The sequence below is a fragment of the Clarias gariepinus genome, chromosome 4, assembly GCF_024256425.1.
Source record: "Clarias gariepinus isolate MV-2021 ecotype Netherlands chromosome 4, CGAR_prim_01v2, whole genome shotgun sequence".
NCBI lineage: Eukaryota > Metazoa > Chordata > Actinopteri > Siluriformes > Clariidae > Clarias > Clarias gariepinus.
Genome location: NC_071103.1, coordinates 14844480 through 14869693, shown reverse-complemented (window position 1 = coordinate 14869693; position 25214 = coordinate 14844480). Strand labels below are relative to the sequence as shown.

The window sequence follows — 25214 nt, the reverse complement described above, 5'->3', positions numbered from 1 at the left end:
AAACTTCATTAGATCAGCAGTTACATAAATACTCAAACCTGCCCATCTGGTGCTGACAATCCTGCACTGGTCATGTACAGTTTAAACCTGATTAAAGGTAATACATTGATTATTGTTCTTGTAACAAACCGTTGTGAACGCAGCTAATTAGCTTTAAAAGGCTTAAATGGTTTATTGCAAAACACTACCTCTAAGCAAGTGAAAATATCTTTAATATTGTCAAATTTAACTAGTATTTCTAATGAGTATAAATTTTTTTAACTATTCAATTTAATAATTAAATTGAATAGATATTTAACCTTGTTTTTAGACATATTCTAACCGTTAAGTGATAATTTTGCACATTTCGAAAATTCAAATGATAGAACAAGAAATTTTACACACAAGAAAAAAAGAAAAGAAAAATATGTCTAGAAATAATTTTTTTTAAAGTTTTTTTTAATGAAAAACAAATTAGATGGGAGAAACCTATTAACTTAAATTTACTTTGTTTTTATACAATTGTTCTTAGAAATCAGCTAATCCTGATATTATTTCAGACATGTAGGCCATGAATAAACTATCAAGACACCAGTGTAAAAATATTTTAGGTTGAGCCCCTTATATCCTACAGGTCTACAAATACCTCTGGACTGGAGATTTTGAATATTTAATCACTGGCATCGCTTATGCGACCTAACTGTGAACCAAAGCTTAAATGTTACATATAGAATTAAAGTAGAAAGGCTACTTACACTTAAGTTGAAATCTTTAAACTATTTTTTTAATATATATTTAAAAAACATTTTACATTAACAAACTATAGTTTCAAGTCAGTTAGGACGTTTATGCACAAAAGTTATTTTTCCAGCAATTGTTTAGGGGTAAACTATTTCACTTATAAATTTCTTAATCAAGATTCCAGTGGGTCAAGTTTACACACACTCAATTGATTCGGCCTTTAAAATTCCAGAAAACAATGTTATTGCTCAGGAAGCTTCTGATAGGTCAAGTCAATTAGAGTTGTACCTTCTAGGTGTCTTTGTTTTACAACATGGAAATATCAAAAGAAAACAAAACAATCAAAAGCTCAGAAAAAAATGTACACCACTGTATGTACAAATGTGGACCACTCAGCCATCATATTGCTCTTGATGAAGACATATGCTTGGCTATGAAAATTACAACTCCCAATTCCAAACACCAACAGTAAAGCACAGGGGTGATGGCATCATGTTGTGGGATTGCTGAGTGCATAAGGGACTGAACCCAAAAATACTTCCAAGGTTGTGACAACAAAATCGAGGTATTGGAGTGGCTCTGACCTCAATCCAATAAAAAAAAAAAATAAAAATAGTGTGCAGAACTAAAAAAGAAAGTGTGTGTGAGCAACCAGGCATACCAACATGACTCAGTTCTATCTGTTCTGTCAGGAGGAATGGACTAAAATTCCAGCACTTTATTGTAAATAGCATGTAAAATGCTAACTGAAACGTTTGACCCAAATTAAAGTTTACATCTGCCATTTCAATGCAAGAACACGATGCTTAGATCGAAAACATTTAACCAAGAGTGTGTCTACAGTCTGCACACAGACACAGAATCAGCAGCAAGCGAGGTCAACTACTGTTTATCCAGCAATTTTTTTATACTTTATGGAGTACTGCACTCTACACCCCTTGTATTTTACTTTACATAACGCATGTTAAAATTAACACTTGCACCCACAACAACGTGTTTGGAAAATGATGAGTTTTAACCAGATGTCTTTTTGACTATAGCTATATTGATTAGCTCTATTGATAGTCAGGATTAGTATTAGAGAACGACTGATATATGATAGTTTAATACTTCGTAGGACAAATCGTCTATTCTGTGCTTGGAAGCACTTAAGCATTGGACACAATGATTTAACACAAAAGCAGAAGATACAGTACAATGAGTAATAGAGATGAGGGAGAAATTAGTTCAGTTATAAATCGGAATGCTTTTGTACACTGTGTGCACATTTGCTAGTCAAGTTGTATTTTTGTGGATTCATTTATATATTAAACAATTACATTGCTCTCAATCAATCCAAAATGTTAATAAACCTCAAATCTAAATATTTAAGAAATTAAAAGTGCTTTGGCTTTCTTAGGAGAATAGCCATGTGTGCAATTACTGTGCAACTATTAGTGTGAAGAATTATGTAAATAAATGAAAATTGTCGCATCTCAATTGTTTATTTTCATCTGTTAAAGTTAGAATAATAAACAAAATTAAAAATTTACACAAACATTGCTGACACAAAAAAAAAAAAAAAATATATATATATATATATATATATATATATATATATATATATATATATATATATATATATATATTCAGTGACCAATATAGATATATATATATATTCAGTGACCAATATAGATATATATATATATTCAGTGACCAATATAGTCACCCTTCCTTTCAATAACAGTCATGTCAAGTTTCATAAGCAGCAACCACAGCCTCCCGGACAATGTTAAGAAAGGTGTAGAAAAAAAATTTCACTGTAAATCACCCGTTTAAAAAGAGCCCACAAGTTCTCAATAGGGTTCAGGTAAGGTGAGGGAAGGGGCCATGTTATTATTCTTTCTTCCTTTAGGCCTTTATTGGCTAGCCATGCAGCGGAGTACTTTGATGCATGCGATGCAGCATTGTTCTGCATACTGTAAATATCATGGTTTCCCTGAAAGATGCAGACTTCTTCCTGTACCACTGCTTGAAAAAAATGTGTTCTAAAAGCTGGCAGTAGGTTTGAAAGTAGATTTTGAGGCCATGTTCAACCCAAAAAAAAAGTCCAACTACCTCATCGTTAATAATACCAGCCCATACCAGTACTCCACCTTCACCTTGCTGGCATTGCTGGAGTCAAAGTAGATCTCTGTGCCGGTTAATGATCCAGCCACGTGCCCATCCATCTGACCTGTCAAGAGTCACTCTTCTCTCATCAATTCATAGAAACTTTGAAAAATCTGTCTTCAGATATTTCTTGGCCCAGTGTCGACGTTTTTGAACTTTTGTGTCTTGTTCTGGTGGTCGGGTTTTAACCTTCCTTACCTTGGCCAAGTCTCTGAGTGCTTAATGCCTTGTATTTCTAAGTACTATGGATAGGTTGCATCTCTGCTATATGACAGCAATGGATGATAATAGGGTTCCTGGTACAGTAGCTTCACATTTAATTCTTCTCAAACCTTTGGCAATAATTTGTGGGGTTTTTTTTCTCAATATGTTTTTTGCGACCCTGTTGACTATTTGCAACAAAACGTTTGATGGTTCTGTGATCACAAACCAACGTCTTAGCAAGTCCAAGACTGCTGCATCCCTCTAAAAGACTTTGTACAATATTTTTTTTAACTGAGTCAGTTAAATCTTTTTCGGCCCATTTTGCCTGATTAATTTTTTCTGAATAATTCAACACACCTTGATCTAGGGTGTTGATCTCCTTAGGCCATGCTTTTCCTTATTTACACATCACCTGATATGCTTAAATCCAATAAGCATTCAAGTTTATACAGCTTGGAGAATATGCATAAAAATTATGATCTGGTCAAAATACTCACTTGCCTTATAATTGTTTAATATAATAATAAAATAAATATTTAATACAATTGTTATTATTGTGTTCCATTTTAATGCTTAACTTTACTGTTATATGGAACAGGCTACATTTAATTACTTTTTTTTTTAATATATGGAATTTTTTTTTTTATATCGAATTGGGAAATCATCCAGAATCACAATATCAATCAAATTGCCAATGATTGCCAAGGCATTGTGATGTATGGTATCAAGTGGTCACTGGTGATTCCCATCCATAAGTTATATATCCAGACCTGTTTATTTAGAGAGTGAGTGAGAGTAGATCTCACTATACATTAGTTAGTAAGGCTTGGTGAACTTAGTAAACTATTTGATTATTATAAAATATTTAATTTGATTATTATAAAAACATATTACTGTTCCTGTAACTCCCTGGTTTTCTGACATCTTTTCACAATTTCTCCAAGAATTGCCTGCTGTTTCTTATTCTACTTCTTTCTTGGTGAAAATGTTCCAGCCTCAGGCAGCGTCATTCTTTGTGCCTGCTACAAACCCACCACACCCCTTCAGTCCAGCCCTCATCTACCCCACATCATACCTCGTCCTCCCAGGCAACTTGCACCTCCCCATCTGTAAAGTAAATTTCTTCTATTTTTTATGTTTAATTCTGATGATAAAAATTTAGTTTTTTTTTTTTTTTTTACTTTTATTATAATCATGCTATACCGTGACTGTCTATAGAGCAGTTCAGAAGCAGTATACATTGGATACAGTGGATGAACCCACAGGGTTTGATTCCCATCAAGGCCACATGTATGGTAAGGAGCACTGGAACGATTTCTTTTTATCCCTATTAGTTTGGCCAAATGTAACAGAGGCGTGAAGTAGCATTGAGATCTTACACCTTCCTCTTTCAATCCTGAACTCGGGTTACTGTCGTTTGTGAAATTTCCCATGTTCTCTCAGTGTCCACTGGCCACCTCAGGGATCTCAAAAAACATGCCTGCTGACTCAAAATTGCCCCTAAATGTGGATGAGTGTGGGATGTACTACAAAAAGTGCACTCAGGGTCAAACCCTTGTTTTGAGTTGTGTTAATGAGAAATAAACTCTAGTAAACTTTTAACTTTGTCATGACATGTTATTTTTCTGCTGGTTCTCGTGCTTGTTATGACACTCCCCAGCCTCGTCAGCACATCCAGTCACTTCTGGTAAAAAATAATGATACAATAAACATTCCTTATAACGGTGTCTTCACATATCAGGTCCTCTAAACTTCCACAAAATGCTGCTCCTCAACTGTGTCTATAACTTTATCTCTTGAGCTTTTCATTTGAATTCCAGAGTTTACAGTGTATTTTCTACAAGTTAAAAATCAAGACCCCAATTTAGGGAGCCAAGACACCACCACCTATAAGGAGGCAGATTTCTACATTTTCTTTCTTTAACCCGTTTGCCTCCCTTATATCCACTCTATTACAAAAAAACTGCATCGTAAGAAGGCGAGTATGTGATGAGTGTCTATTTTATATTCTAAACTTTTTATATTTGCTGCATGAAATTTAACAAAGAAGATTTACATATTGACTTTGGAGAGAAGCAATACCAGCACCCTGATACTAATATAACATAGCTGTTGTGTCTTTATTAATAATAACGTGCGTGTACTGCTCATTCTTTTCTTTCGCTATCTCCTCGCTGTCCCCTACTGGTGGTGATGGAGAATAGCCGGTCTAAAGTGTTTGGCTATGTCTCCGATTCATCTCCTACAGAAGCCACAAAACAACTATTAAAGAGATGAATGGGAAGATGTTGAGCTGGAGGCCTCTGTATGTAGCTCCGCCGAATTGCAGTGAGAGCAGAGGATGGGGAGCAACCGGCCCATACACAGAGGGAGATTGAGATCTAATAAAAAAAAAAAAAATCTAATACCTACTAAAAACATTATGTTTCTGAGAAACACACAGTGCAGAGTAACATGACTGCTTTTCCTTTTCAGGTCATTACGACGTCACACCGAAAAAACAAATAAGAAAAAAGAAATATGCAAATAAATACAAAATAAATAAACACAAGCTTAAAAATGCTAAACAAATGGACTGGGTCTTTATCAAAGTAAATAAACTTTACTGTTAACGACTCACACAGTGACAGCTGTAAACGCTGCGTCGATGCTGTTCTGTACATCTGGTTATATTACCAGCTTTAAAATTCCACCCTAATAAAATAGAATTTTAATTAGAAATTAAAAGACTAAACACCATCACAGCTGCAATTCTTCACTGTTAATGTGCAGGAACATAAACCTACTGTAAATAAACAATAGTGTAGTGTTTCAGGTTGGTTTGCAACTTATCTTGTTCAACTTTAGTATTTAGTGAGAAGTAAAACAAATAATGCATCAGATGTAAAATACAGGTGTGCCCCATCACCTGTCTCACATCTTGTCATTTCTTGACTCGCACAGACTCCTGAGCACTGCTAACTTTTTTCTACAGAGTTGCTCTGTGTGTTCTAAAGGTTTGTGAGGGTTTCCTCTGGGTTCCCTGCTTTCCTTATACCTCAAACTTTTTTACCACATAAAAGAATAAAAGAGATTAAAAGAAGGGGATCGGAATTTATCAACACCCTTTTATTGATTAGTGATCACAAGATATAACAAACACCTACAGTATTTGCTTGTGAGCGTTCAAAAAAAGAAAGAGAGAGAACCTTTATGACAAAACTTTAGAAAAAAAAAAAGCCTGGTATCATATGTACAACTCACATTCTTAACTTCAATACGAAAACACTAGAACTGCCATAATTCCCTTTAAATGATTATAGGAGCATTTGCGACTTGGCACAATATCCTGATTACCATAGGAAGCTACGAGCAAACCCACGCCTCCACTGAAGAACAGAACAGTAATTTACATCGGCAAACGTCTCCAGCAGCGATCTTAACACTCGCACAAATCAAGAGCACAAAGAGCTATTCAGTGCCGAAGTGAACACCAAACCGCTGCATTGCCATTACGTTCTGCATACAACGTTAATCAATGAAGAAATGCTCCACTCCTACACAAGCATTAAACGATCTGTTCTTTCACACACGTCTACAGTTATTTAAAATCAGACAATACAACAGGCTGTGCTCTCCAACTTTGCACTACAAGCACTACTTTAGACAATCAGTCCCACCAAAGACAAGCTCAAACAAAGAACAGATCAGATTTAACATTTTATGCATTTATATTCATGTACTATTCATTTTAAAGGCCGCATTAGCAGAGAACTTAACATGGGCTGATGAAGTCATACACACAACCCAGGCTCCGCTTAGCTACAGCACGCTACAGCCTTCTCAATGGTGGAGGTAGACACATGCATAAGAGTCAATTAATCATCTCCTAAACTGTACAAGAAACAATAAAAGTATGTTCACACCAAGAGAATAGGTTTTTGTGCTGTGTGGGGAGGTCCCCTTGCCTCCCGTGTGTGTTTGCCAATTTCCATACAGTCAACTATATGCTGCTCATCATCCTCCAGACCAAAAACCCAAGCATGCTGAAATCGTGCATAAATAAGTATTCGCACAACTATGATGTGATAATGCCCATCATACTATGATGTGATTATGCATGTTTCAGAGGACAGGCACATCCACGTTAAGAGTCAGATAAACGCCACTTGTAATTATGAATGAGAACCATAATGACATGCAAATCAGATCTGATCAAAGAAATCAGAACTGAGCAGTTTGGGCTGTAATGTGAACGCAGCCTGGCTCTTCTTGTGGTAGGTTGTTGTCATACAGATGTCAAACACACTGCTTGAAATATTTCAGAAACTGTAGGTTTAGGTGCCAAAAAAAATAAATAAATAATAATAATCCGGTGGGTGACAGTCATGAGAGAAGAAACACCTTAATGACAAGCAAGGTCAGAGGAGAATGGCTGGACTAGTAGGAGCTGACAGGAACATTACACTCGCCCCGAGCGGAAAAGCATCTAAGAATCATTAAACCTTGAGGTAAACAGATTACAACTAGAGATGATAATGCCATTTTTTCCATTCCTGACATCAATCCCCATCCATTTACTTTAATAAAGTTTAATTTTTGCACTGAAGCATATTAAACAAATATATTAAAAGAAACATTGTAGGAATGTGATCAAATCAATCCTTAAAAAAAAAGCCTTGCTATATGTACTGTACACATTTTTTGCACCAAACTAATTTCATTTCTTCTCTCAAGCTAGTTGGATGCCACATGTAGCTACAACAGCGGACCACATTAAATTCCTCCTATGTCAGCCAAGAAGACATGATAATGGACACTGGACAAGTTTATGACTAAAAGAAGACCAGGCAACATTCTGAGGTGCTTATCTGCTCACCAGGATTGTAAAGATTACTTATACGGGTTAGCAGAGCCTTCCTGTAAGCTTGAACAGATCGTTCCAATGAGGTGAAGGTTAAAAAAGGAGAATACTTTGCCAAGGCACCATACATTACTGCATGTGGTTGTTTATGATCAACATTCAGGTTTAATTATAGGAAATGTGATTACATGGTGAGTGATCACAAATGTTCAAGCCATGCGCAAACCTAAACATCTTACCTGAGGATAATGGAACTTTTTCCTGCACGAGACCATTGATCGTTGCCAGAGCGACAGCACCGTTAATCTGATCGCTGGAGTGGATCAACCGTGCTTTGCACCCGCCAGACTCGGCCCCCTGGACCAAGACAAGATAGTGTCCTTTCTCTCCTTTCATCTTGACATCTGGAGCTGAAAGAAGTGTTTATGAGAATCAGACTATGCTGAAGTATTTACTCACATTCATCATGCAGCATGAGCAACATCGATAATTGCTTGAATAGGTATATTTTGCTTCAGTAATATGTAATTATAGCATTTTGAAAAACTACCCAGCCAGGTTCAAGTATAGCTTCTCTACACACTGCATTCAATTATACCGCTCAACCAGCAGGAGAGCTACAATGCGCACCACTCTGATTAGGAGTTGGAGGTGCGAGCTAATGGAATGTAATTTACAGCTGCATGTAACGATCTTCTTTAGGTCTTTTTATGAGCATTGCAGACTGAAGAAAACTGTTCAATCGGGCAGAGCGTTGCTCTATCCCAACTCTACTACAGTAGGCATCACGCATGCTGAATACTTTCAGTTTGAACTTCAGGAATAAAGGAGTATGTGGAAGATAAAATATATTACTAAAATGTGTATTAAGTATGAACTAGTAACAGACCACTTCTTTTAAAGTGAAGCCTGAGGTTAGTACCAGCGAAGGCTTTTGGGTGCTTGGCCACAAACTCCCTCCATTTGGAGGAACTGAGCTGGGAGGCTGGAGGAAAAGCTTCAACACTCACGACACAGGAGAGAGAGAACAGAGCCCCGACCTGTCACAGAAACAAAGAACTTGCTAACACACAACAGATGCACGCACTGATTTACAGGCATGTCACTACAGACCTCAGTGACTGTAACAGAAAAAGGACATAATTGCCACATGTTGGTACAGTATGTTTTATAATGCAAAGAAGTGTATATTTATAGTTACCTCTCCACGTAAAGTTCTAAGCTGCTCTAGGAGAAGTTTGGTTTTGGTGGATTTGCTGGATAAGGCACTGGTTGTACAAGTCAAGATTAATGCTGACAGAATATCACAAACACATGCTTCATCTGGACAACAACTGATTCTCTGACAGCATTTGTCTTATTGAAAAAAGATGGAAATTATCAGTATTCATCACAATATTTGCATTATTTTCCTGCAAATCAGTCAAGGTCAGCTTACAGACTAAACAGTTTTTGGAAATGTTACAGCAATCTTAGCCATTTTCCATAGACACTTTAAGTGAACATCAGATGTCTATTCCGTACTATTATAAACAGTTTCACAGCATCGACAAAAAAGGACTTGATTTAAAAAAAAAAAAAAAAAGCCATCAATATCAATTAAAAGAAATAATAAAAAAGAAAAGGCCTTAAGGAGGCCGAGAAAGGATACAGCTCAAACTCAGTGCTGGAAAGAAGAATCACTGGGAGATCTGCCACTCGAACCAACTGGATTAGCTCCAGAAGCGGCTGGTAATAGTGAAACACCTGTGAGGGAGACAATTTAGCATTGTCGTCATTATGATCATTGACATCATTTATCGTGTACTTATTTTTAGAAAATTATGAGAACCTGATTGCCATTTTTTTTAGGGGGGTGTAACTTTATAGGTAAAGCTTTATTCCAAATGAGTCTGAGAAAACCAGTGTCAAATGACCGCCATGGAGAAAAAGAAGAAAAAGAAAAAAATAAACTGTGTGTCAGATTAAGAAACATGGAATAACATGACTGATGTGCTTTAGCGTCTGGCCCTCTGAGGTGGCCTTCCCCCTTATCCTCCTCTTCCTCCTGCATGCTGTCTGTACTGCTGAATTCCCCCCAAAAATAACAGCTTTATCCCAGCTCTGCTCAACACATTCATGCAGTTTGATGGGTTTAATAAAATAGTGTCGGCTTTATCCCTCAATAAACTCTCATTTAGATCCTAAAACTGGTGTAGACTGCTGGCAGGGAAACTGAACATAAGCAGATTTAAAATGTAAGAAACAAATATTACTCAGCATTTCTGGAAGGAAACACACAAACTTGAATAACTGGGTTAAGGTGTAATAAGGCTTAAAGGGGGAAAAAATAGAATAAATTTGATGCTGCACTTTTGTGCACACTTGCTGGGCATGATAAAAGATTCATGCAATTATCACATCAATTAAAAAAAATGTTACACAAGGTTTAAAAAGGCAAATACATAAGAAGAATTGATCAAGAGCATGAGTTAATCTTCTCATTGAAAGTGATAATAAAATGGGTTTCACTCATCACTCAAAAAAATTGATGGCTAATGAGGGGAAAACAAGATCAGAAGACAATCCAAATGCAGAGTCACTCTGAATAAAGGCACCTAACAAACACTAAACTTAGATAAGGTATACCATATGAGCTGTATGCATTTGGAGATACTTCAGACTTCCTGTCAAGCTAGTTTTAAACATTCTCCTTTAAGCTTTCTCTGAAACACACTGGAACATGTTGAAATACACAGTCCTGAAAAAGGTATGTTTCTTTTTTTGCTGAGTGTAAGTATATATACACATACATATACACATACATATATTAATAACAGTGACTACTAAATGTCAGGAGGAAAAAAAAGGATTACATCATGCCAAAAGAAATGCAAAACGTGAACAGTTAATAGAAGTAAATAATGTAAATGTTTTAGTGTAAAACTGTTCAACCAACTGAGCAGCAGGCAGAGAGAAAAAAAGGTAAATTAAACCATGGAAATACAGAGACCATAACAATATAACCGAATTACAGCAAATAGCTTGTTGAATTCCACCTACAGCTATATCTCGTACTATTATACTGTTAAAATTAAGCTTTATTTCAAAAAGAAAACCAGATTATATATTAAAAAAAAAAAAAAAAAAAAACGCTCTCCTTTCAGATTTCATCAGACTGAAGTGCCATTGTCTGTAATTTGTGGAACTGCTTGAGCCAAAATCACCAGCGCGCCTGCTCTCTCCTGTCTCCGTATGAAGCCATCTTGTACAATGTGATCTCAGTGGCATATGGAAAGTAATGCCTCAAACTCAAACACTGAGATACATGGAAGAATCGCATTTTAATGCCTGTCGCACTAATAACACTCATAAAAATGGCAGGAGCAGCAGGGGAAGTTAATGGCACTAATCAGCGAGGGGGCAGTAAATCTTGCACACACAAGGCAAGACGTAGGTAAACAGTCCACGGGGCACAATCTGCTCCTTCTGAATCTGTGGCCCCATTGATTCATCCACGGAGGAAAAACTCATTACTCCCACATTCCACGCTCTCACTTTAATGACAGGGAGAAAAAGGGACCAGTGAAGAGAATGAAAGAGGAGGAGCATGACAAAGACTGCAAGCATACCAAAGATAGCATGAGATAAGTGTGTGTTGGGGGGGGGGAAGAAAAAAAAGGATGGAAATGTCAAAAATAGTCTGAGAAAAACAAAAGAGAGGGCTGCAAAGACAATTAACTTTTATGAGGCTGTAAATATGTGCAGGATCATTTCACACACCTTTTAAAACGCTGCTGTTTGAGGAAGCACAACACTTGTGAACTCTTGTCATTTTTAATAGAGACATCTCTCAATTTCGCCTCTATTTATAGAGGCTTCTGTCAAACTTATTAAAAGTCTGAACTGTTGGAATCTTTAGTAAAAAAAAATATTATTTAAGAATTATTTAATAAAGAATATTTTAATAATAAAGAATTATTTAGCTCTAGGCACCCAGGAGTAGACACTACAGGTTGGCAAGGCAAAGAGATAGAGATGGGAAGGATGTGCAGCAGGTTAGAGTGATTAAAGATAGAGATGGAAATGTACTGACAGATGCCAGGAGGGTGATGGGAAGATGGAAGGAGTACTTTAAGGAGTTGATGAATGAGGAAAACGAAAGAGAACAAAGAGTAGAAGAGGTGACTGTTGTGGAACAGGAAGTAGCAAATATTGGTAGAAGTGAGGTGAGAAGGGTGTTGAAGAGGATGAAGAGTGGAAAGGCTGTTGGTCCTGATGACATACCTGTGGAGGTATGGAAGTGCTTAGGAGAGATGGCAGTAGAGTTTTTGACAAGTTTGTTTAACAAGATCTTGGAGAGTGAGAGGATTCCAGAGGAATGGAGGAGAAGTGTATTGGTGCCAATTTTTAAGAACAAGGGAGATGTGCAAAGCTGTGGCAATTATAGAGGTATAAAGCTAATGAGCCAGACAATGAAGCTGTGGGAAAGAGTAGTGGAAGCTAGGTTAAGGGCAGAGGTAAGCATTTGTGAGCAGCAATATGGTTTTATGCCTAGAAAGAGTACATCAGATGCAGTTTTTGCTTTGAGGATGCTGGCGGAGAAGTACAGAGAAGGTAACAGGGAGTTGCATTGTGTCTTTTTAGATTTAGAGAAAGCGTATGACAGGGTGCCAAGAGAGGAGCTGTGGTATTGTATGAGGAAGTCTGGAGTGGCAGAGAAGTATGTTAGAGTGGTGCAGGACATGTATGAGAGCTGTAAGACAGTGGTAAGATGTGCTGTAAGTGTGACAGAAGAGTTTAAGGTGGAGGTGGGTCTGCATCAAGGATCAGCTCTAAGCCCCCTTTTGTTTGCTCTGGTGATGGACAGGATGACAGATGAGGTAAGACAGGAGTCCCCATGGACTATGATGTTTGCAGATGACATTGTGCTCTGTAGCGAGAGCAGGGAACAGGTGGAGGAAAATTTGGAGAGGTGGAGGTATGCTCTGGAAAGCAGAGGAATGAAGGTTAGCCGAAGCAAGACGGAATACATGTGTGTAAATGAGAGTGACCCAGGAGGATCGGTGAGGCTATAGGGAGCAGAGGTAAAGAAGGTGCAGGATTTTAAGTACTTGGGGTCAACGGTCCAGAGCAACGGGGAGTGTGGAAAGGAGGTGAAGAGGCGGGTACAGGCAGGTTGGAATGGGTGGAGAAAAGTGTCAGGTGTGTTGTGCGATAAAAGAGTATCAGCGAGAATGAAAGGAAAGGTGTACAGGACAGTGGTGAGACCAGCGATGCTCTACGGCTTAGAGACAGTGGCGCTGAAGAAAAGACAGGAGGCAGAGTTGGAGGTAGCAGAGCTAAAGATGTTGAGGTTCTCTTTGGGAGTGACAAGGATGGATAGGATTAAGAATGAGTTTATCAGAGGGACAGCCCACGTTAGATGTTTTGGAGATAAAGTCAGAGAGGCCAGATTGAGGTGGTTTGGGCATGTTCAGAGGAGAGATTGTGAATATATCGGTAGAAGGATGCTGAGGTTGGAACTGCCAGGCAGGAGGTCTAGAGGAAGACCAAAGAGGAGATTTATGGATGCAGTGAGAGAGGACATGAAGTTAGTTGGTGTGAGAGAAAAGGATGCAGAGGATAGGGTTAGATGGAGGCAGATGATTCGCTGTGGCGACCCCTGAAAGGGAACAGCCGAAAGACAAAGAAGATTTAGCTCTAGGCACCCAAAGGACCAGAGTCTTGCTGCAGGGCCTAAGAACTGAGAAGAGTAATTTACAGCTTTTTGATTTTAGCTTGTTTGATTTATGAAATGACCAGATGAACTGTTTGGGGGGGAAAAAGAAAAAGGCAGAAAATGTGCTTAATGTGTCAACCTCTTCCAAATACCCAACTCATATGCATGAACTAATCACCCATGTTTAGGTATTTAAATGTGGCTGATGTCATTATAACCTGCTGATGAATAACCCTGGTATAGGTATTTGTTCTGAAAAAACATATTAATTTAAACTCACCTACCACTAAAGTGCTATTCAAGCTGGTTGCCTGTAAATGTAAAAGTGTGTGGGTTCAGTACAGAAGAAGAGAAAGGAAGCCCACTTACCTCAGGCTGAGTCATGTGGTCAGTAAAGCAGCAGGGGTCTGAGTGTGGGAAGAACACATGGCTCCGGGCACCTCGGGTCTGCCACTTCAAACTGAAACCCTCAAACAGCAGCTCAGAGACAAACTGCAGGTGAACACACATACTGTACATGAGAATCCACCCAGAGCCTCAATCACCTGAGCCTCCACTGCCTCAGATGCATCACGGCTTGAAAGAAATAATCAATTCACTAGTCTGAGAAGCAAATCAATTGAGATTTTCTATTTATTAATAATAGGGTTTTATCAGACAGGCCGATTTTTGCATGCCTTTAAGTACTTATCAAAGATAACCATGGACCATGCTGTTTTAGTTGTTTCTAATGCTCTTTGGGCCAATGAACAAACACAAGTACAAGTCTGGGATTTGCAGTCATACATCAGCATCACACAAATAAGAGAGTTTCCCTCTCTGTACTCATAGATCCATTAGCGAAATGGCACTCATTACTCACAATTTCGCATTTTTAATGCAAAACAGGAAGAGAGTTTGTCTTAGCAAGTAATGTGTTTATGCAGAAAAGTGCATGTATAAAGGCAAAACAGCAATTACTAACAGTCGAAAGCAAATGGTTCACCAATAAAAGAGTGCTGTTCATTCCATTCAACCACTTATAATCTTTCAGGCTTTTGGAAACCAGGCTTTTTTTTTTACATTTAGTTAATGTCAATGTATCTGAACAATAAGGAATAATAATAATAATAATAATAATAATACAAGTTATGTTAAATGTTACTCTGGTTGTTTTTTTTTCCTTTTGGCAAGAGACTATATAATATTAAAACACAATGGTATTATGATTACGCTCACTGCTCTATGCGTAATGAAATACAAATCCTTGGTATAAAAATATAAACATTAGGTTAATTTCTGTTTTGACATGACTGCCCTCTGGTGGACAAGAAGCGAGCAGGGCTATTATTTTAACAACCATAATGAGCTTTGCCAAACAACAAAATTGCCTGGGCCAAGATTTTTAGAACTAACAAAGAGCTCAGACACAGCAGATGTCCGCAAATGTATTTTCCCCAACCTACACCCAGCACAGCTGGTGAGAAACTACCACAATTGATTAGAAACAGCACGTCTGACTGGGTACAGAACGGTGCAAAATGATTGATATTCTCACCTGATTTTTTTTATTTAAATCACTGATTGGTCACATGCTCAACGACCAGTTAAGGAAAAAGAAATTGCTAATTATGCAACCCTGGTTTTGACACAAATAAAAATAAGCACGTTACCTTCTTCTCTCGGATCAGCAGTCCACCCCTCCAAAGCTCGCTGGGATCAAAGCAGCCCTCTACATCAGATGGAGAACACACTCGGCCTGACAAATACGCCGCTGCCGTTCGCCATCTGTACAGTAAAGATGATATTTACTGGCTTTGCTCTTTCACTATTCTGTTTTTATTTGCATAAAAAATTCCAACAAACGATGCAAAGGCATGAGAGGTGGTTTAAGTCAAACCAGGACTTTTGGGCAAAATAACAGAACATGGCTAGGAGAGAAAAAAAAATTGCTTTATTTCTACCTGTTACACTAATGTGCACTTATCCCAAAATTTCACTAGTGCTTGAATACCATCAAGGTAAAAAGACTTTCCAGTATACCAGAACCTTGATCAGACTGATCCACATTTCTACGGCTGGTATCCCAGGAACTCCTTTAATGCACAAACATTAAAGCGAGGTCAGGGCTGTACAGGGGACGAGGAAATAACTCCCAGCTGAGATCTCGTAAAGTGGTGCACGTGAATGATCATGTGTACAGTTTCACAGAAAGACCCCTCTGATTTTTAAGGGTCAGACATTCTACTCGCTGAATATTCAGGGAAAACGGTTGCAATGGGATCCAAGATCTTCTCTCTGTTCTTGTCTCTCTCTTTCTCTCTCTACAATCATGCACTCTTTAAAAAAAAATCTATTTACATATTTATTTATCTATTTGTGTATAATTTATTACTTTTTTTAAAGACTTTTTACCAAAAGATTATAAAAGTCTCTCTTTTCTCTTCTTCCCTCTCCCTGTCACTCCTGAGCTCCCAATGATCCAACCTTCCCCTCTCCTATTACCACCTCAGGGCGTTTTTTCCTTGCCACTGGCGCCGTCGTCCCTGGCTTGCTCATCAAGGTCTTATTATTTTAATTTATACAATAAAAAATGTGAATAGTTCTTTTGATTGTGTAAAGCTGCTTTGTAAAAACGACAACTTTTTAAAGAGCTATACAAATAAAATTGAAATGGATTCGATTAAAAACGTCTTAAATAATGGTCGGCTGAGAGTCTCATCACCCTACCGTGTTTGAAGTCTTCTGTATGACAATTGGTTTTATGCCTTTATACACGAAAAGTTTCAATCACAAATCTCAATTTGACTTGACCACCATATGTTTTTATCAGTGTTAGATAGCACATAAAATATAACTTAAAGCCAAGGTCTTAACATGAGCATCCTTCATAGTTAAAAGGCGTCCCTGTTCTTGATTTCTGGAAGAAATCTCTACTTAAATGTAGGGGGTAACCTGACCAAATAAATAAATAAATAAATAAATACATTTAAAAAAATAATAATTTAATTTATGGTTTAAGTAGTTGAGAAAAGAAATTGTAGTTGATAAATTTTTTTAAAAAATGATTGAAAGGATATTTTCAGCCTGGATCATAAATACACAAGATATATTAAAGTTTAATGATATTTAAGCAAAGGAAATAATTCTTTCTTCACTGTTGAGTGTAGAAAGACCTGTTTTTGCAAGAGCAGCACTGTGTTATCAAGCTTTCACTTGTTGACCAACGATTTCTTCACTGCAAAAAACGTTTATACTGTACAAGTGTAACGGTTAAATGTACACATGCATGGTGGGTCTGTTACCCCGCCATGTGCTCCGTGACGACGGTCATCTGTGCAGAGTGCCAAGCCTGCATGTGCTTCAGGGAGCCGATCACCGGCAGGAACTCCTTCATTCCTACCTCGCCCTCACAAAGCACAATCACATCCAGCAGGAACCTTCCTGTGAATCGTAACACATGCGGTTTCTGTGTCAACCAGTTTGACCAGTCTTTCCAAGGAACTGCCTAATTTCTAAAGAAGCAATTAGCACAATAATCTTGTCTGAGTTTGTGGTATTTGTTACCTGGAGGAGGAAGTTTGTCTGCTAACTGATGAAGACAGTCGGCTGCTTCCTCAAAAAGCCTGCAAAGAAAAGTGAACATTTTAAACACCTGCCCTGTGCTTGCATTTAACCCTGACTTTTGGCTAGCGCGTGCAGAGACATTAGATTAGAAATGAAGTACTGAGGACACACTCTGTGTGAGAGCTGATCTCGGACAGCTGGATCTGCTCCTCTTGCTCTTGCAGGGAGCTGGCACAGCTGTCCACAGGAGAAAGCACAGACTCTTCACCATCACTCTGCTGCACACACACCTCATCCCAGTCCGAGCTACAGAACTGTCAGAAATAAACAAGGTGAAAGACGGTCAACTCAGGTGAATATTGAAGTCAACCATTAATGAGGATTAATTAGGTACACTAAAATGAGGAAAAGTTAAATTTAAGTACATTACCTCACCATAATAAGGACATTACGACAAATAATGCATTAGTCTGAATTATCCTCTTAAAGGTGTTCTAGTCAAATGACAGTCAGAATTAGCCCTCTAGTGGTCAAGTAGGTGAAGTACTTATTTTTTTTTTTCATTAAATCAAATTTCCCATGGACTCAAAGCACACTCCCAGAATCAGGAGCGTTTAAAATAGAAGGATAAGGATGTTGCTCTGGGGGATGAGAAATAGTAATTAGCTGCTTTGAGCTCTACTGGGGTTTTCAGTTAAATAAAACTACAGATGTTAGATAGTTTCGTAAACTACACAAAAATCGTGTGCAGTTTTCTAGCACCCCATACATTTCTGTAAGCGGGACACCAAAAAGTTTCTCTTATCTACATCTATACATGATAAAAAAAAAATAATAATAATAAATGAAAAAGTTGAGTTTAAGTACACACACACACACACGAAGAAAATCAACAACTATACTTTTATGAAGGGAAAAAAAAAATGTATGCACCGAAATTTGTCGTCATTTTTATGGCTCCTATTTTTTTCAGTATACCCACCTTTAAGCATGTGTAGACAAGTTTAAAAGAGGCTGGGCTGGTGGTGGCAGTTCAGCAGTGTAGTGGTTAACACGGTGGCCTCGCCCCTTCAGGGTCATGGGTTTACGACCCACCTTGTGGTCTGTGTGCAAGGAGTTTGCATATTCTCCTTGTGCTTGGTATTGCAGTTTCCTCCCACAGTCTGAAGACATGCAGATTAGGCATGTCCACATTGCCCATAGTGTGAGAGTGAGTGGGCACGTATTTGTGTGCCCTGTGATGGACGGTCACCCCATGCAAGGTTTACCCCCATGCCCAGTGCCCCAAGTCCCCAGGACAGGCTCCATTCAACCCTGTATAGGATAAGCGGGGTAGCGAATGTGACAGGAAAGTCAACCCATTACTAATCTTAATAACTAAACATTACATGCTGAAACATAACACATTTCAGTGGACATATTTTCTCAAAAAATATGTTTTCTTTTTTACTTATCTTATTCAGGGTCATGGGAGACCTGGAGCCTACCCCAGGGGTCTCCAGGGACAAGGCAGGGTACACCGAGGATGGGGTTCCAGTCCATTGCAAGAAACAAGCAAGTGCACACACGCCAACCCAGACACAAACACTACAGGCAATTTGAAATGCAATTTAGCCCACAATGGATGTTTTTGGACTGTAGAAGGAAACCAGAGTGCCTAGAGGAAACCCATCAAGCACGGGAGATCATGCAAACTCCATGCACACAGACCCCATGTTAAACCATCAACCTCAAAGTTTGAAATTGAACCACTGGCTTATCATAAAACCATGGATGTCTATTAACCTCTTGCATGTCCGTGTAGTGTAGACATACAGTACCTGTCCATGAACAATGTTAATATTATGTCTAACACAATTATGTCTGGTATCTAATTTGTTTCCCCTTAGGATTTTTATCTGAAAAAAGGTCATCAGTATTTAATCTAGTTAACACATTTTTTTGAAATTACATATTTTTCCATTTAGAGTAAAAATAATTGAATGTGTAGTGTATTTACTAGATTTCTCTTTTTTGTACTGTATTTCCTAACAGACAGACTTTCTAGTGCAGAAAATAACTGGCCACATCATGCAGTGCACATGACAGTTTTATGATGGAGGTGGCATCCTTGCACCTCTGCTCTAGTCCAGCAAAACATGTCCATCTGGCATTATTAGGTATTACCATATAGCCGCGTTACTAAACATGGACTGTTACAGATATATATTTTTTAATGGTCTGGTGTGTATCCTGGGGATCGCGTAGACATGGGGACCATTTGTGCTTATAAGACTACGCTTTCCTCATACTGCTTTCCATATTAAACATCACTTAGTGACCACAGATATATGGTGCTACTAAACACCAACTGTGACTTTAGAATTATATGGCTCAATCTGGATTAGGAATGAACAGGAGATCCTTAGTAATACTTAAACAAGCAGTTTTAAGTCATGGTTGTATGAGCTGAAAATCTGACCTGTGTCAAGCCATAAGTTGCTTGAATGGCGAAGAACCATTTTGGGGCAGCAGGAGCTCCACTCAGAGAGCAAGCTATAGGAGGAATCACAAAGATTAAACAACAAATAAAGTAGCTGAAAATAATGCGAGAAAAGACAGAGACTCATGCCATTTGATTCTCAAAGCAAGGTATAGCTTGGGGGTCTGTGATTATTTTTAAGTTACAGTGCAGAAAATCACACTACTTCCTGCACTGTTTAACATGGGGTAAATTATATTTACTGAGTTCCAAAAGAAATTAGCATTTTTCACTGGACATTATCCGACCTTCAAAGCTCACAGTTTATTTAGAGAGAGTTACATTTGTACAAAGCACAGGCATAGAAAGAGTCAGTTTCATGATCAGACTGCTCTCGTTCCAGTAACATCTTTAAAATACTAATTAAGATTCACTTCTAATAAATCACACTTTTTTCAGCTTAAAATAACATTATGGTTCAGACTGGACTAGTCTTACACAGGAAGATGGCCTAATGTAATATCATCAAACTTGTAAGATTGTAACCGTGACTATTAGTCATATCAATTTTTTTTTTATTTTTATAGATTTTCTATAAAATCAATACAGGGAACATTATGTCTGAATTGATTTGTTTGTATTAGGATTTATTGCCATTATAGCTTCTTAGACCATTTCATGACAGATACATATTAAACATTAAACTTACTTATTCGAACCAATATATTATGTTATAATGTAAGGGATTTAAAGGGTTGTGGAAAAAAGTAAATAAAAATAATAATAATAATAACAATAATAAAATAAATAATTATTACATTATAACATGGCCTTGGCCCGAAGAACAAGACTTTACATAAGATTCTTTAGGTGCACTTTTGCAAAAAATTTTTAGAAGTTTTTCTGTTTTTTTTCTTGCAAAAAAAGTTTTTGAAATTTTGTTCTGGTAGAAATTGTTTTTTTTTTTGTATTAAAACTTGGGCAGGTCAGAAGTATATGCTTTATGGTTAGAGTAGTGCTACAGTGCTGACATTTTGGAGCTTCTTCATCCCTTAATAAATATGCATGGGTTAAATCTGTATGGCCTATACGGCTCCTTGTATATACAACTTGGTCGTGTCTGGATTTGAAGGGTTGATAGCATCGGTTTTCCGACCACTGGATTTATTATAAATAATTTGTTGTTTTGCTACTGTTCGCATCTGCTTGCCATTTATTTACTATATACTACTTTATCAATGCCTTGAGGTCAGATGGTGGGATTTGACATACGCCAATAGTTTCTGTAAGGGCTTGTTTTGCTGCCATGTCAGCTTGTTTTGCTTCCCGTAATCCAGCAGAAAACAATATTGTGATGGTTTTCTGTAGTTGGTCTGCTGTAAGAATTGATTCAGTGCTAAGGGTAACATTAGATCTTAGTAGGAGCATCAGTCACATGTTCTTTTTTTAACAGCTAACAATTGCAACAAACCAAAAGGCTAAAATTACAACAAATTTCTATTAAAAGCACTTGTCGAAAAATTAGAAAACCTCCATGAGTTTAAGGGAAGTTATTTTGCCATGGTTATTTTACCTACTAGTGATCAAGCACAGCCTTGCACAGCCACAAAAAAAAAAAAACACTTAAGAGTGAAGGTCAATTATTGCAATAAAATGAGGTATGTGAAACAGGCAGCACCTCCACTGTCCTTGGTTTGATCTTTTGTAAAAGTTACCTGTGTTTGTCTAGTTTTACTCTTCAAGCTTTATTTATTTTTTTTCTGGTTTCCTCTCACTGACCAAAAACATCCATGCATTCGGAATGGCCGTATGAATGAATGTATGCGCGCATACATTATATGCAAAAATTTATGACTATAATAAATGTTTATTTATTTACTAAAGATGGGAAAAAATAATTTCAGCAATAAAATCAAAATTTTAAACTAACAACCCTAGGTGTTATACATGAAATAAGCCTTCACTGAGTAACTACATATAATTTATTTTGCAGTGAGTGATGCAAGTCTTCTAAAAAAAAATTTCAGGAGACCTGCTGTATTAAATGTCACAAGGCTCATATTATACAGTATATACAAATATATATATATATATAATTACCTGGAAATGGAGAAAGCCGTGATGTAGTGTTAGTCGTGCAAATAGCTTTTAGCTTATTATACACCTTTCTGGCCGCTTCAATCCCTGAAACGCAGTAAATTTGTTGCATAAAAATCACAAACGACACAAACAGGATGCCAAGCAAAGGCACAGAGAATGTAGAGTGTAGAACATGTAGAGAAGACAGAGTGTAGAGTAAATTCACATATCGCCACACTGAACACAAAATAATAAAAAAATAAAATTATGTTTATGATAGAGATGCACCGGTCGATTGTGCACCGGACAGTGACCAGAATTGTCTGGTCTTCTGTTGTGACCGATGATCGGCCGATCAGCCTCAAACATAAAAGATTCTGTACTGAACACCAACAGTAACTTTTTTAAGGTGTGTTTTTTATTATTTATTTTTTTTAAGTCTTTTTGTCCAAACTTGGCGAATTATTTTCCAACCTCATTACACACACTTTTTCTTCTTCTTTGTCTTTCGGCTGTTCCCTTTCATGGGTCGCCACAGCGAATCATCTGCATCCATCTAGCTCTATCCTTCGCATCCTCTTCACTCACACCAACTAACTTCATGTCCTCTCTCACTGCAAACATAAATCTCCTCTTTGGTCTTCCTCTAGACCTCCTGCCTGGCAGTTCAAACCTCAGCATCCTTCTACCGATATATTCACAATCTCTCCTGTGAACATGTCCAAACCACCTCAATCTGGCCTCTCTGACTTTATCTCCAAAACATCTAACATGGGTTGTCCCTCTGATGAACTCATTCTTGATCCTATCCATCCTTGTCACTTCCAAAGAGAACCTCAACATCTTCAGCTCTGCTACCTCCAACTCTGCCTCCTGTCTTTTCTTCAGTACCACTGTCTCTAAGCCGTAGAGCATCGCTGGTCTCACCACTGTCCTATACACCTTTCCGTTCATTCTCTCTGATACTCTTACCGCACAACACACCTGACACTTTTCTCCACTTATTCCAACCTGCCTGTACCCGCTTCTTCACCTCCTTTCCACACTCTCCGTTGCTCTGGACCGTTGACCCCGAGTACTTAAAATCCTGCACCTTCTTTACTTCTGCTCCCTGTAGCCTCACCGTTCCTCTTGGGTCCCTCTCATTCACACACATGTATTCCGTCTTGCTAGGGCTAACCTTCATTTCTCTGCTTTCCAGAGCATACCTCCACCTCTCCAAATTTTCCTCCACCCGTTTCCTGCTCTCGCTACAAAGCACAATGTCATCTGTAAACATCATAGTCCATGGAGACTCCTGTCTTACCTCATCTGTTATCCTGTCCATCACCAGAGCAAACAAAAAAGGGCTTAGAGCCGATCCTTGATGCAGACCCACCTCTACCTTGAACTCTTCTGTCACACCTACATCACATCTTACCACTGTCTTAGCGCTCTCATACATGTCCTGCACCACTCTAACATACTTCTCTGCCACTCCAGCCTTCCTCATACAACACCACAGCTCCTCTCTCAGCACCCTATCGTACGCTTTCTCTAGATCTCCAAAGACACAATGCAACTCTATATTACCTTCTCTGTACTTCTCCACCAGCATCCTCAAAGCAAATACTGCATCTGATGTACTCTTTCTAGGCATAAAACCATATCGCTCCTCACAAATGCTCACCTCTGCCCTTAACCTAGCTTCGACTACTCTTTCCCACAGCTTCATTGTATGGCTCATTAGCTTTATACCTCTGTAATTGCCACAGCTCTGCACATCTCCCTACACTTCTCCTCCATTCCTCTGAAATCCTCTCACTCTCCGAGATCTTCTTAAACAAACTAATCAGAAACTCTACTGCAACCTCTCCTAAGCACTTCCATACCTTCACAGGTATGTCATCAGGACCAACAGCCTTTCCACTCTTCATTCTCTTCAACGCCCTTCTCACCTCACTTTTACTAATATTTGCTACTTCCTGCTCCACAACAGTCACCTCTCCTACTCTTTGTTCTCTTTCCTTTTCCTCATTCATCAATTCCTCAAAGTACTTCTTCCATCTTCCCATCACCCTCCTGGCATCTGTCAGTACATTTCCATCCTCATATGCTCTTTGTTTGGCCTTTACCACCTCTACTTTCACCTTACGCTGCATTTCCCTGTACTCATGTCTACTCTCTTCAGTCCTCTCAGTGTCCCACTTCTTTTCTAACCTCTTCCTCTGTATACACTTCTGTACTTCCTTTTTCCACCACTAAGTCTACTTGTCCACTTTTGCCTTACCTGATGATACACCAAGTACCCTCCTACCTGTCTCCCTGATCACGTTGGCTGTAGCTGTCCAGTCAACCGAAAGCACCTCCTGACCACCCATAGCCTGTCTCAACTCCCTAAAGACTACACAACATTCTTCCTTTCTCAGCTATCACCACTTTGTCCTCTGCTCTGCCTTTGTCCTCTTCACCTTCCTCACCACCAGGGTTATTTTACTTTATTTTTGGAAGAAAGTATTTACTTCTGCCATTTCCATCCTCTTTGCAAAGTCCACCACCATCTGTCCTTCTAGATTCCTGTCCTGAAGACCAAACCTGCCCATCACATTTTCATCACCTCTGTTTCCTTCCCCAACATGTCCATTGAAGTCTGCACCAATCACCACTCTCTCACCTCTGGGGATGCTCTGCATCACTTCATCTAACTCACTCCAGAATGTCTGCTTCTCTTCTAACTCACATCCTACCTGTGGGGCATAACCACTAACAACATTGAACATTATCCCTTTAATATCCAACTTCACCCTATCTGATACTCTCTTCACCTCTAGAACATTCCTTACAAACTTTCTTTTCCTAGTCATAACATGTCTAGCATTGTCATAACATTTAATTAATCAGTAATCTTTTTAAGGTTCTAATTGTAAAAGAAGAAGAAAAAAGGGGAAAATGCAACATCGAATCGGGATATTTATTTTAAAAAATCGCTTTTTAAATCCTTCCCGACTGCAGTGTGTGTGTGGAATAAAAGCAGAGACACACTCTACACACGGGAGAGGACGGATGTATTTAACGGTTTTTTTTAAAGGAATGCTAAAGAAGAAGATGCTCTTTCATGTTTAACCCGGTTAGCCAGCTTGCTATCACTTGCCTTCTAGCTTAGCTAACAAGAGTAATAACTTCTTACCGCTAAAAGAGCTCTCTTTCTTCGCATCCTGATTAATCACCAAAATAAGAAGACATCTGTCCATAACTCTGCCTCTTTAACTTTATACAAACACACTTAGTTTAATATCACACTCGCGTGACAACACAAACCGAATTTCCCCGCGTTTTACCCAACCATTGCTCTGTACAGAGTCCCAAATAGGGGCCTCATTTCTCTCTATTAGACCGCTAGAACGAGGAGCTTTGCGCACTTTGTAGTAAACTCCATATCATATTGGAAGGCACTCAGAACACAACCCTAGTTGACGCAGCCATGACGCAGGGTGTTACTGCAAAATATAGCCGGAAAAGGGGGGCAAAGT

At 38.4% G+C, this 25214-nt stretch overlaps 1 protein-coding gene across 1 annotated transcript in view; it reads right to left on the bottom strand.

Annotated features, from left to right (window-relative positions):
* Positions 1-25035, bottom strand: part of mtbp (MDM2 binding protein) — a 35554-nt gene extending 10519 nt beyond the window's left edge. Inside the window, exons 1-12 of the mRNA XM_053493664.1 lie at positions 24872-25035; positions 21727-21810; positions 19627-19700; positions 17337-17479; positions 17166-17224; positions 16904-17042; positions 15272-15386; positions 13989-14111; positions 9570-9664; positions 9120-9186; positions 8841-8958; positions 8158-8328 (exon numbers count right to left, since the gene is read on the bottom strand). Coding sequence (XP_053349639.1) covers positions 8158-8328; positions 8841-8958; positions 9120-9186; positions 9570-9664; positions 13989-14111; positions 15272-15386; positions 16904-17042; positions 17166-17224; positions 17337-17479; positions 19627-19700; positions 21727-21810; positions 24872-24935 — 1252 coding nt within the window. The 5' untranslated portion in view covers positions 24936-25035. The remainder of the gene's footprint in view (positions 1-8157; positions 8329-8840; positions 8959-9119; positions 9187-9569; positions 9665-13988; positions 14112-15271; positions 15387-16903; positions 17043-17165; positions 17225-17336; positions 17480-19626; positions 19701-21726; positions 21811-24871) is intronic.
* Between the last annotated feature and the right edge of the window lie 179 nt (positions 25036-25214).